Source organism: Ischnura elegans, chromosome 5, assembly GCF_921293095.1.
Source record: "Ischnura elegans chromosome 5, ioIscEleg1.1, whole genome shotgun sequence".
Taxonomy (NCBI): domain Eukaryota; kingdom Metazoa; phylum Arthropoda; class Insecta; order Odonata; family Coenagrionidae; genus Ischnura; species Ischnura elegans.
This window is the reverse complement of record NC_060250.1, coordinates 26983287-26995557: the sequence shown is the minus strand read 5'-3', so window position 1 is coordinate 26995557 and position 12271 is coordinate 26983287. Positions and strand designations below refer to the sequence as shown.

The 12271-nt window shown below is 37.8% G+C and overlaps 1 protein-coding gene across 2 annotated transcripts; it reads left to right on the top strand.

The window, feature by feature from the left end:
• The first annotated feature begins 1896 nt into the window (after positions 1–1896).
• LOC124158624 (50S ribosomal protein L1) lies at positions 1897–12005 on the top strand. Of its 2 annotated transcripts, none has more exons than XM_046533802.1 (8): positions 1897–1974; positions 2058–2227; positions 2356–2524; positions 5202–5412; positions 6710–6877; positions 9828–9942; positions 10946–11064; positions 11561–12005. In XM_046533802.1, exons 2-8 carry the CDS (start codon positions 2218–2220, stop codon positions 11816–11818), a joined length of 1050 nt encoding a protein of 349 aa, XP_046389758.1. In that variant the 5' UTR covers positions 1897–1974; positions 2058–2217; the 3' UTR covers positions 11819–12005. The 2 variants fall into 2 exon arrangements, with proteins under 2 accessions (XP_046389758.1, XP_046389759.1); XM_046533803.1 differs by having other exon boundaries at positions 1898–1974; positions 2061–2227.
• Positions 12006–12271: the final 266 nt, after the last annotated feature.

The window sequence follows — 12271 nt, the reverse complement described above, 5'->3', positions numbered from 1 at the left end:
ACCGTTCTCCTTACCTCCTTTTTAACTTCCAACGGACAACTCTCTCCCGCTGGACTGTAATCAATGTGCTCGTGCTGTCCTCATCATTGTCATCTTATTCCATGTCCCTACATTCACTGCCGGCAACCTTCTTCTTCTCCATCTCCTTAGTCTTCTTTTCTTCTCTCTTGGATGCCACTGCTGATAAGCCTCTGCAAGGGTTTCCCATGCTGATGACCCGAAGGACCTTACCGACCTCGCTGCCATGAACGACACCTGTCCTTTGTGGATGGGTCTAGTTCAATGAGTTTCCAAGGCTCGTATGATTGTACTCTCTCAGTGACGTATCTCATTGATCACATGCCCGTAAAAATATTGTTTGCCTCAATTTTTTGTATTATGTATTCTGTCATTTTTTCTAGGCACACTTATGAAGAAATGAAGTTGATGTATTTATTTGTCAGCATGAGCTCTCCTTTTTCTGTTCTTGAATGAGTTAAAATCAGAAAATAAACTTTATGACACTGCTGCAATTTGAATTAACTTCCAAGTTTTTTTATATAAATACTCAGCTATCCTCGGTTGCTTCTACATCTCTATCAATATTACGATCTTTGGCTACATGTGATTGTTTAGCTAGTCGGATGATCTATATCTTCATCGTCATTTGATTATTTAGACTTTATCAGTCTGAATTTGAACCTGTAAAGTTAACTATGTATTTGTGATCCACCATTCTTTGCTTACAATTAGTGTAGTCTTGAATTGGATTCATTTAAAATATATTGCATTTTGGTGTTTCCAGAATTTCTTTGCGTGAATATTCGGTCATTGCAGAGCACTGAGGACGGACTCCAAGCATTTGTGATATTTTGGGCTTACCATATCATCCACACTAGAGCCAACTTTTTGCTCATTAAGTAAACTTTGGAGGAATAGAGATGTTCATGGAGATTTGTCTTAATTTCTTTAATGCTTTATGATTTCAACTTGTAGCAGTTGTTTGGAAAGGGATACTACAGATACCTATATAGCATATTTGTAAACTTGATACAAAGTAAGCAATATGGCAACTCAAGTATCAATGAGAGAATGTAGTTGTTGGTGCCAACATTTGTTACTCAAAGTTAGTACAAAAATTAAACATTACAATAAGTGCATCTGATATAATAATTCGTAAAGGTGTGAAATGATATTTAAATTATTTGTATAATGCTTTACCCCACATAACATAAAATATCTTGGGGATATCTTACAAGAAATTATGATCTCATCTTAATATGAACCTCTCAATGATATATCTCATTGATCACATGCCCAGAAAAGATTTCTTTTCCTCAAATGTATTCTGTTATCTTTTCTACGGACGCCTATATGTCTTGTAAGATGTCTCTAAGATATTTGATGCGATGTGGGACGTAGTGTTTTGAAACCACTTGCTTTAAACATATGGCAGCCTCAATGCAAAAACATAATTTTTCACTGTGGTTGAATACAGTATTTCCCTTGTATTGGCCAATAAATTGGAAAGTGTCATACGGGCTTTAGTCAGAAATAGGTACAATGCTAGTCATAAATTTTAATTTCATTTAATTTTTTTATATTTATACCACGAGGCATTGGTACTCTCGAAAATAACATATTTTTGCATTCATCAATAATCAAAATCATCAATACCTCTTTTCATCTTCATAAGATCAGTTGCCAAAGTATGATATTATGTTATATTCTCAAAAGTCTATTATGGAGAAAATAAATGTTTGTAAATGAGCAACTTCACCTGAACTGATTGTGAACTCAATTAGAGGTAGATATACGATTATATTTCAGGAAATGGTGGTCTTGGTTTACAAAGAATATAGCTCAAAATTATTAATTTAAACTTACCGCCAAAGTTACCGTTCGTGTAACAAATGAGCGCCGTAATTCGTTGGATGCTACCGGACCGGGGCATTGTGCTTACGGTCGTATACGTCGTATAATACTGTATTTGTGGTGAGTTGCTGGTCCTTTGAATGGATAATCGTCGTTTCAGCTTTGACTGTAATGCCCTTTTTAATCTGGATTATCTCTTTCAGTAGAAATCCTTGATTTCCGTGTATGTGCTAAGAAGCAGTGAAGTATACGTACTTGAGACAGTAGTCTGCAGGAACTGGAGGCTCTGGATGACTATTGGTGTTAATTCCTCATGGAGTGAAAGTATTACTTTGGTGGTTATGTTGATACCCTAGTCGAACTATGTTTATTTGTAAGTGATGCGTGTTTCGAACTCTATCTTCGTCATTATTGAAAATTTCTCATTTTATTTTTGCGCTTTTGTCATCAAGTGGAGCAGTTCGCTTCTTTCCAAGGAGAATTTTCTTTCTTTATTTTCAGTAAAATTCGTGGGTGTAGGAAGGAGCTTGAAGAGCGGCGTCGACGTTGCTTTTCCCGTGAGACATTATGCTGCAAGAAAAGGTTACCGGGAAAAGGCCAAGAAAAAGAAGGTTAAAGTTGAAGAGAAGAAAAAGGAATTCATTCCTCATAATAAGCGTGACATCTTGCAGTAAGTTGCAAAAGAATAAGTGGCACGTCTGTAAGTTGTAACGTCAATGTAACCAATCTGTGTTGTTGTTAACTTTGCTTTCAACTTTTGTTACTAACTTGATTGATTTACCCTGCATTCGTGTGGGGCTCAATTACCTCAGGTATTTTGAAGCTCAAAAAAACTTTTGCAGCGTTCTCCGTCTAGGAGGTTCTATCGGAAGAATATCTCGTAAAAGTGAACAGAATTGGCCAATCTTATAGCGTCTTTGTTTATTCGAATCATCAATTTTGGTCATAATTATTGGGGAGATAGCATCAGACCTCCCTAATTATAACCTTTTTGTTGTGGGTATATTCGATTCTGATTTTTCTGAGGGCATTTTGCCCTGCATAAACACACAAATATCTACACTAGGCGATAAAGGACAACATTTTATCACACCTCGGCCAATGCTTTCCCACACAGATTCTTGTCTTACCATAATGTGGTCTATCTCAGGGGCACAGCTAGGAATTAAGGCTGGGGGTTTTTGGTGCAACTATTATCTGTTCATTTTATCTCTGCGGGTCAGCTTTCGTGATATCCCGGAGGGAGGGCCTCGCTGAAGTGGGAGGGGCCTCGCTGAAGGCGAAGGGGTAGTACCGAGAGAGAGAGAGCAGGAGTGACCTTAACGTTGCCAAATGTACACAGGCGCCCTAGTGTCCCACTGAAAAGGTGTGACTCATACATGGCCACAGATATTTTGGGCCCGGCGGCGAAACAATGCATACAGTGTATAGCTACTTATTTAGAGGGGATTGAGGATAATCCCATCTCAGAAGCCAGGATATTGTCCGCTAAATGCGAGACCGCTGGTGAAAGGCATACATAAGCGTAACATTCTGATAAACGGGGATTGCAAGGGAATTCGTGAGGATGAGGATGCAAAAAGAATGGAGAAAAGTAGCACGACGGGTATTTTATTACATAATTTATTTTGTACTTATTGCTGGAGTGGTGTGGCTAATAAATCAACCTCCTCGTCTTCCCTCCCGTCAGTGTCTTAATTTTCGGAGTCACTTTCGGAGCCTTCAATATACACGCTTGGATGTTAATCTTTTAAATCAGAGGTATACAAAACTATATAGGTTGTAATACCCAAAAGTAAATACGGAGTTGAGGAAAAGGGTTAGGGTTTGTTAATAAAGGGATCGGAAAAGTACTGAGAGGGAATAGGTGGAGGGAGGGAGTCGGTGTTGATGGGAATGCAAAAGGTGAATAAACATTTTCTGGAAAGGCGATGGAAAAGGATTGAAGTGGAAGAATAAGGAACAGTAAGTTATAAGTTGGATTTAAATGGAAGAATCGAAGAGCACCAAGAGAATGCGCGAGATTTGGCAACACAGCTAGCAGATTCACGAAGTTGACGCGACGGAGGTCTGAGAGCGACTGAAATTCCGAAGTGCTAGGCCACGCCTACTGTTTGCTGATTGGAAGAGGGAAAGTCACGTGTAGATAAACTTTCCCTCCTCTCACCCCAACTCGGTTAAGCCACACCAGCTCACCCGCAAAGATAAAGTGAACAGACCTTAATACCAGTGTGTGTGGGGGTATGGAATACTCCGATAGCCCCCCCCCCCCCATCCTTCCACCTCACTTTGCATAATCCCAGGGTATCTATCCTTCCTTCATCCGTTTCCTTTTTGATATTTTCGAACTTCCCTGCCCTCATCATTGTCCTCACATTTCATGTCCCTACATTTATTGCCGACTTCATCTTCTCTGTCTTCTTTTCTTCTTTCTTCATTGCTGCTGCTGATGATGATAAGTCTCTGCAAGGATTTCACATGTTGATGACCCCGTAGACCTTGCCTTTTGCAGACGGGTCCCATTCAATGAGATTGCGAGGCTTATTTGGTTGTACTCCATGTTTTCGGGGAAGAGATAGTTGGTAGGGTTTCCCACTTCCATTCCAACAGTATTTTTAACGTTACACCATCACGTGGACTACCTTTCATCTAGTTCCTACCCTTCAACCTATCTCACATGGGTGGCCCTACCAGAAATAATTTAGAATTAATCCCACCAGTGCAGCTCTAGGGGTCATAGAAACTCGCAAGCCGTACTCTCAAGGTTGTAGGCCAAGGGAAAGGATAACTGGTGTAATTTTAAGAAATTCTATTTGGAAATATTGCTTAAAATCAAAGCAGCAAAAATTCATATGCTCTCAACATTTACTTTAAATCGATTGGAAAAAAACTACTCTGTACATTTAGGCAATACTCCATTTACTTCATCAAAGTTTTAATTGACAAACGAAGCTGCTAAAATGATCACTCCTTGTCAATTTATCCTATTTGGGCTTAGCTTTTTTATGCTCCACTTTAAAAATCTTAGATAGCATAATTTTCCCAATGGCAGATTTTTATTCTATGACTTGGTGCATTCAAATACTCATACCTCAAAAAGTATCAATATCTGGGCCAAAGCATTTTTTCATTAACCGAGGTTGCAACTAGTGTCTGGGAAAAATTATTAAAATCTAGGGTGGAGAAGGGTCTATGAGTTTACATGGAATGACCCTTAAGTGTAAATTCATTGATATTTTTCTCTTCTGAAGAGACCAGAGATGGGATTACCTGGATGGGTGTAGCTATCTCATCTCTACAATAATCGTTTTCTAGCTTACCTCATTCTCTTTCTTTTTATTTGTTAGAGGTAAGCCAACTGTGAGTAGAAGAATTGATGACAGTTGGAAGCACACTGCATCTGATGATGTTTACATCAGTAAGTTTTACCGAAGTAAAGTTTATAATTTTGCTGAAGCGGTAGAGTGCCACCGTCAAACTCATCATCCAACTGTTTACAACCTTCCTAATGCTCGTCTGAATGTCACCATTGAGTTGGATATGAGGACAGAAAAAAAGGTGAGTGATATTTAATTTTTTATTGAACCGGGTATTAAATACATATTTATATATTAGTCAGGAAAACATGAGATATGGTGCATACACTTCTTGTAAGGATTGTGGATGGTAGTAACCAAATATTTTTGTGCTTCCCAATCCCTACTGCAGTAGCTTACAGTTTGCTCTGAAGTACATTCCACGCAGAAAAGCTATGACTCAGGAGCTGAAAATTCTGTCTTGATGCCAAATTGGCAATATGGCTGAACCATACTCCCATTTCAGGAGAACAACAAAGTCTCAGATTGTAGAGCGAGTGCCCTCTCTCCACACACTCAAGAAGACCTTCCAGACAAACGTTTTGGCTTGTGATTTTTTGTTTTGTGGTGTGGCTCTGCCCAAGGTGGTGCCCTTCCCCTTCCTCTACTCGCACCGAGCAGTCGTGCTAAGATTATCCCTGGGCAGCAATTTGGAGAAACGTCCTATTCATTTTTGAGAGTTTACTTTTTTCCATGTTACCAACTGTAATCTGTTTTGCGAAAAGCCTTCGATAGTTACCAAAAGTTATGTATGACGTGACTGATGTGATGTGCGTAGCCGAGTGCACACGAAAACTCAAATGGAAAGGATTCAAGTATTAAAATGAAAGAAAAATGAAAAACTTGTTGGTGTAATGGGTGAATTCGTCTAAAAGTCCGCAGCAGGGAATGTGTTAAGCTGTCCTCATTTTCTGCAAAAAAAATTTATTAAGAGAAAGAAAAAAATGTTATGCATAAACATTTTTTACCATTTGATATACCTGCTTCCCCATTTTAAGGACATACAGCTGACTTTTAATTGAAGGTTATAAATGTGCTGATTGTCCCAGATCATTTAACTTGAGCTATAATTTTTATGAAAAGCTTCCAATACAAATATTCTTTTATGTCTAATAATATTATCTAGTACATAATGTCATCAAATTATTAATTAGAGCTAAACCAGAGATTTCAGATGAAAATCGTTTAATATTATTTGATTTGATGAAATGAATTCATCTTAAAAATTAGTCAATTTTATAAGCATTAGGCTTTATCTTATATGTACAAGCAATATAAGTTATGTATTAATGGGTAAATGTTCCACATAGATAAATAGTTAAATTTTTTTCTATTTTCCCTTTGGTTGTTGAGTAAAACTTGACTCTACTTAAAAATTGGCAACAATCCTAGTAGAAAATTTTCCATTCATCTTTGTTACTCATAATGTGCATTCCTTTAAAGCATTTTGTTTGGAATCCAATATAAATTCCTTTTATGTGGCATGAATTTTTTTCCAGACTAAATTTGTGGAGAAATTCTCTCGAATGGTTGCAATTCCTTATCCTTATCAACATGGCGAAGAAAGAAAAATTGTGGCATTTTGTAAAACTCCAGAACTCCAAAGTGTTGCGCTCAATGCTGGTGCCATCATTGCCGGAGGTTCGGAGCTTATCAAGAGTGTGCAGGCAAGTATGGATTTATTATTGCATATGATACTCTATAAGGTGAGACCAACTATAGTTGAAGCTGTTTTTAAGCCTTCATCTCGCTAAAAGGTATGCATGATATTACTTCATAGTCATTCAGAATGGCAAACACATCTCTGAACTGATAGTGGTTCCATTGAATGGGTCTTAGTTTGGCTGTAATTAATTAATTTATTTCTGAGCAGTATTTTTAACAAGCATTTTATAATCCCGAAACAGTGCCATCCCTCCAACAGGGATAGTTGGTCTAGTGGTGAGCACGTCCGGCTCTCACCTGGGGGGCTCGGATTTGATACTTTGTCATGGCATTATGTTTTGTAGTTTTCATTTTGATCATATGGCGACAAGTTTTTCACTAATGTTAATTGCAGCAAACATAGGCATGAAAAAAAATTTTTATCATCATAACGGCGTTTAGGTATTTGAGCAGTGTCATTTTGAGTGTGGAGATATGAAGACTACACTAGCAAGGTTAGGTGTGCGCGAAAATGTTAATTTTTTGTATTGCTTATATTGATCAACTTCCAGATTAAATATAAAAACCACTTCTTTCGAGAGCACATGAGGCACTCACCATTAGACCAACTAACCCTGTTGGAGGGATGGCACTATTTCAGGATTATATAACGCTTTTTGTAAAAATACCGCTCAGAAATTGATGAATTACAGCCAAACTAAGGCCCACTCAATGGAACCACTATCAGTTCAGAGATGTGTTCGCCATTCCAAATGCCGTAAAAAATATGGGATTGAAAAAGGCGGAGCAAGGTACGTGGTCTCCCCTTGTTAGTCTTTACTTTTCATAAAAATATATTTTGGGCTTGATCACTGTAATGGACTTAATTCAAGTACGATCAACCCTACCTTATTGTTATCCCTATTTTTCATCATTATCCACTTGAGTGTTTAGATTTTTCAATCATAAAGGTATGTGTACATTATTGAGTTGTTAGCTAGATTTGCTCTAGTGAGAGCAGTCTATCATTAAAGTCTACAGCGTAAACATTTCTGAGAGCACTCTAGCTAGTGCAACTCTCAGCTCTAGTGGTAGAGCTACTCTCTGGCTAGAGCGGCAGTGTGAACAGAAAGGCAGAGTGTTTCGCTATACTGCTCTTGCTCTATCAAGGTTGCCACGCTGAGTATTTTCTCTTGTGAGTAAATCAATTCTTTATGCAAGAAATGAATAAAAAGTGGAGAAAAACTGATCTCGATACAGTTTTTGGAAAGTTATACAGAAGGATGATCTGGTGCATTCCTGGAGTCTCAGTTGAATGAAATGCTCTTTAAGGGCTCTCACCATGTGAATTGCTGGATTAATGTAGACATTTCAACCAGTGACTTAATGGCCGTCATCAAGAATACTGCGAGTTGCTCATCGAAACATCCATATTATAAGAGAAACTCACCTGGTGGAAGATCTGAGAACATTTCATTCAGTAACCCAGAACTTTGGGATGCTGGGAATAAGGAATTTTGGGATAGAGCTGTACTACAACCCCTCGAGAGAGTCTCGCTAGAGTAAAATCTCTCTCCAGAGTGTACAGTCTCTAAATGCAGTCTCGCTAGAGCAGTCAAACTCTAGCGAGATTTTGCTCTACAGTGTACACATACCTTAACCCTCTCAGTGCTATCCTTATTCCTTGGATACTGGTGAGCAATGCAGAGGGTATTTTCATGAAATGTAGCGACTAGGAAAAAAAACAATGCAAAGCTATTTTATTACATATGCATATTGATGGCTAAGTTCTAACAACATGTATCTCAAATTCGCCCGGTTTGAGACAGATATCTTAAACAAAGTGTAATAACATTAAAAATATAAAATACAAACGAAAAACAACTCTTTGTTTGCAAATGAATGCGTCTTTTCCAGTTTTATGAAGTTTTGGTTTTTAATTTCAGTGTACAAGAAAAAAAATTATTGTTTTCTGCTCTCCTGAAAAGTTGCTGTTTTTGAGACACATGTTGTTAGAACATAGCCATCGATATGCGGTTTTTTTTAATTGATGAGGTTTAACTGGTAAGTATTGACAAAATATTTCTGTTTTCTGAAATAAGTTATAGCAATATAATGAGTAATAGCAAATTAAATAATGGACCACGAGGGAGCCAATATATATTGGCCCACCACACTTTTCACCCAAGCGGCAAAAGCCGATATATCGGCCCGTCGCAATAAAAGGGTTAAGTTGCATCAGTTTGTCAGTCTCACACTTCCAGCAGTTTAATATAATACAGTGGAACTTGGTTATAACGGCATCGGCTGTAACGTCAACTCGGGTTTAACGTCACATTTTATACAGACCAGCCAAAATTGAACATTTTATGTTGTACGGAAACCCGTTTATATCGTCAACAAATATTGCGACGCTCGGGTATAGCGTCAAAAATTTTGCGGTTCTTAGGTTGCAAAAGTGGGAGTGTGATTGTATTATGTCCCAAAGTTCATAGAAACCATGTGTAGAAACATCAAAAGCAAAAACAGGTCACAAGCTGGACGTTGAGCAGGTGACGGGATGCAACTCTTTTGTTTAATTGGTGTCTGGAGGGAGCGGGGGCTGTCCCACATATCTGGATCTTATCTCTTCCCACCCCTACATTCTACAAGGACACTGACACAGGCACACTGTGTTGTATTGTTTGTTTCGTTAGTTACGGTAGATCATCAGTCACATCTCTACCTTCCTCCATGTGAGCATCGCGTATGTTGACAGTTGTTCTATACGTCGTTAGTTGTGTGTTGTTTGTGCAATGTCAAGTTGTGGTGTCACTCAGATTTTGGGCACCTTTTTTTATAATGTCACTCGGATATAACGTTAAAAATCTTCTGGACGTTATAACCAATTTCCACTGTATACACTAGAAAATTCCATTAATTTTCAGCTATAGCTTCCCATCAATTTAATCAAATCTTTTGTATTTATTTCAGACTGGAGAAATATCTGTTCATGACTATGACTATTTTGTGGCACATTCTGATATCCTGACAGAAATAGTTGCCCTGAGAGGGTTAATGAAGAGGAAGTTCCCCTCAGCTCGAAATGGTAAGCTGACTCCTGGTACTGTTTTGAACGGGACTAAGGACAGTAAAAAATCAAAGTAAAAATTATTTATTATCACTGAGGTCTGTGGTTCTTACGCTAAACCAGCTAATGCTTTAACAAATTTTTAAGAGGATGGAGTGATGACCACAGAGAGCAAATAGCCTCTCAACCTGCAAGCCTTGAAGCGCACACAAAACATACAGAATAAATTTCTGGGATAATAAGCGGAGGAGGTCAAGTTGCAAATAAGACAAGTCAAGAGCAAATAGCACTATTTCGACCTTCAAGAGTCCTTTGTCAACACTTGAATTTATACATTTTCACTTCAACATAGAGTTGCGGTCAATTGTTCCATCCCTGCAAACAAAGATCAGGGTTGGTGCAAAATCGACAAGTTTTATGCATTATAGCTTATGGAGCATTTTCATTTTCTATTCCGCGTTGAAGGCCTTAGAGCTCATATCCCTGTTTCAAAAATTCTTCAGTTTGCACCCAGAAATATTTACATTTGTTCGTCTGTCCTGATGTTGGGCAAGCCCATGCTGATAGCAAGGAAAAGAGACGGATAATTTATTCATGATTATTTTCTTAGCAATGTTTACCATGGTGAGGTTTCATACCAACTTTCGAATTTCTATTTCCCTGACTTTCCCAGCAGACCCGGCCTCATTTTTGGTTTTTATCAACTTTTTGCTTTTAGAGACCCAAATTTGAGGATAGTAAATACTCATGGTCTGTGTTCTGCAATGGATGTTATTGTAGAGACATATCTAAAAGTTAGATTATAGACCCACTGATCTATGTTTCTCCTGTAATGAAAATTACAAAGGCGAGCTGTACCGTTCACCTGTTGTGATATTGGTGCTTCCCTTTCATAGTAGTTATATCTTTTGCTTTGGGTTTACTCCTCGATATTTAGTTCAAATAATGAAAAGGGTGATTGTTAATATTTATCCATTAGGTAATTTATTAAGTGATTCACCTGCTACTGGCATTTTTTCAGGGACATTGGTGGAGGATATAGAGAAGTCTATTAAAAGATTCAGCACTGGCTTGTTCTACACTGCCTTGCGGGATCAATTCGAAGAAGACTATGGCTGGATAGATGCATGCATTGGCACTGTAAGTCTCCTGGGAACTATTTCCCTATTGGTTATATAGCGGCATTCATCAACTCAAATTTGATGAAGTTTCTGCTCTCCCAGTCCTTTTTTCTAGCCATTGGGTCTTATTTATGTGCTTGCTTACTTGTTGAGCACTTCCTGTTGTCAATGTCCCTAGTTATGTGCAGTAAATTTCTTTTTTATTGTTTTACTTAGCCTTTGTTGTCATAATGTATCCATTTTGTGATTACCAATTTAAAAGGTAAGAAATTTATTTATTAAGTTTCTTTCATACTTCAAAGTTGTAGGTGTACCCTCCACCTTCAAAGTCTGAATGTTTTTAGTATTATCAAATTTGTGAGGCATGGGAGAATGAAATGGTATTGAACTAAGAAAAAATCAGCCCAAGAACTATCTTGGTGCTTCTTTCCTTTATCTGTTGAATTAATGTGTTTCCTCCTTTTCTTTTTCAATTTATGAAACTGAATTGTACTTTTTCTTATTTCTACTTACAGTTAGATATGAATGAGGAGCATTTGGAGGGAAACCTCAAAGCCCTACTTGAAGATGTGAATACAATGAAACCGAGAAAAAACAATCCTTTCATAACTAAGTGCTTATTGTTGTCATTACCTTCAGTAGAGAAACTTACTGTGGACCACAGTGTGTATGTGAATGAAAGTTTGACTCAGAAGACCAAAGGTGGGAAAGAAGATGACGAGGAGTCTGACGAGGAAGCTTCTCGAGTTGCCTCAACTGCCCAAGCAGGATAATATGCTCGTATCACGATGATTTGTGGGTTAGTTTCTTCCATATTGTTTGGATGTGATTGAAATTGTTTGAGATGCTTCGATATGTGGTGAAAGAACTGTGGAGTTTTCAAGCAGTTACTAGTGTCCTCAAAGGAAGCTATTTACCTTGTTGTAGTACCTGTTAATGGAAATGAAAAGTTGAACTCAAGCCTCTTGTGAATCATTTCTACTGAATGATAGAAAAAAATCATGTGCCATTATACCTTTATCAGCATATTTCTTATGAAGTGAAGTGATTTAGTAATTACAAGTGTTTCAAAAATATTTCTAGGAAGTCCTATGTGTTTTTTTAAATGTCACGACCAGATTGTTAGATTTTAATTTTCTCATTAAAGTAACCAAGTTTTCTTGACTTGACTCACCAAGTACACCACCGTGACTGCTCGAGGATTATCTTAAACTTGGGTGTAATTT

Bases quoted from the DNA above. Each gene is read 5' to 3' on its own strand.
- LOC124158624 (XM_046533802.1), top strand. The intron at 2,525-5,201 runs GTAAGTTGCAAA...TTTATTTGTTAG, and splicing joins AATAAGCGTGACATCTTGCA to AGGTAAGCCAACTGTGAGTA. The intron at 11,065-11,560 runs GTAAGTCTCCTG...TTCTACTTACAG, and splicing joins TAGATGCATGCATTGGCACT to TTAGATATGAATGAGGAGCA.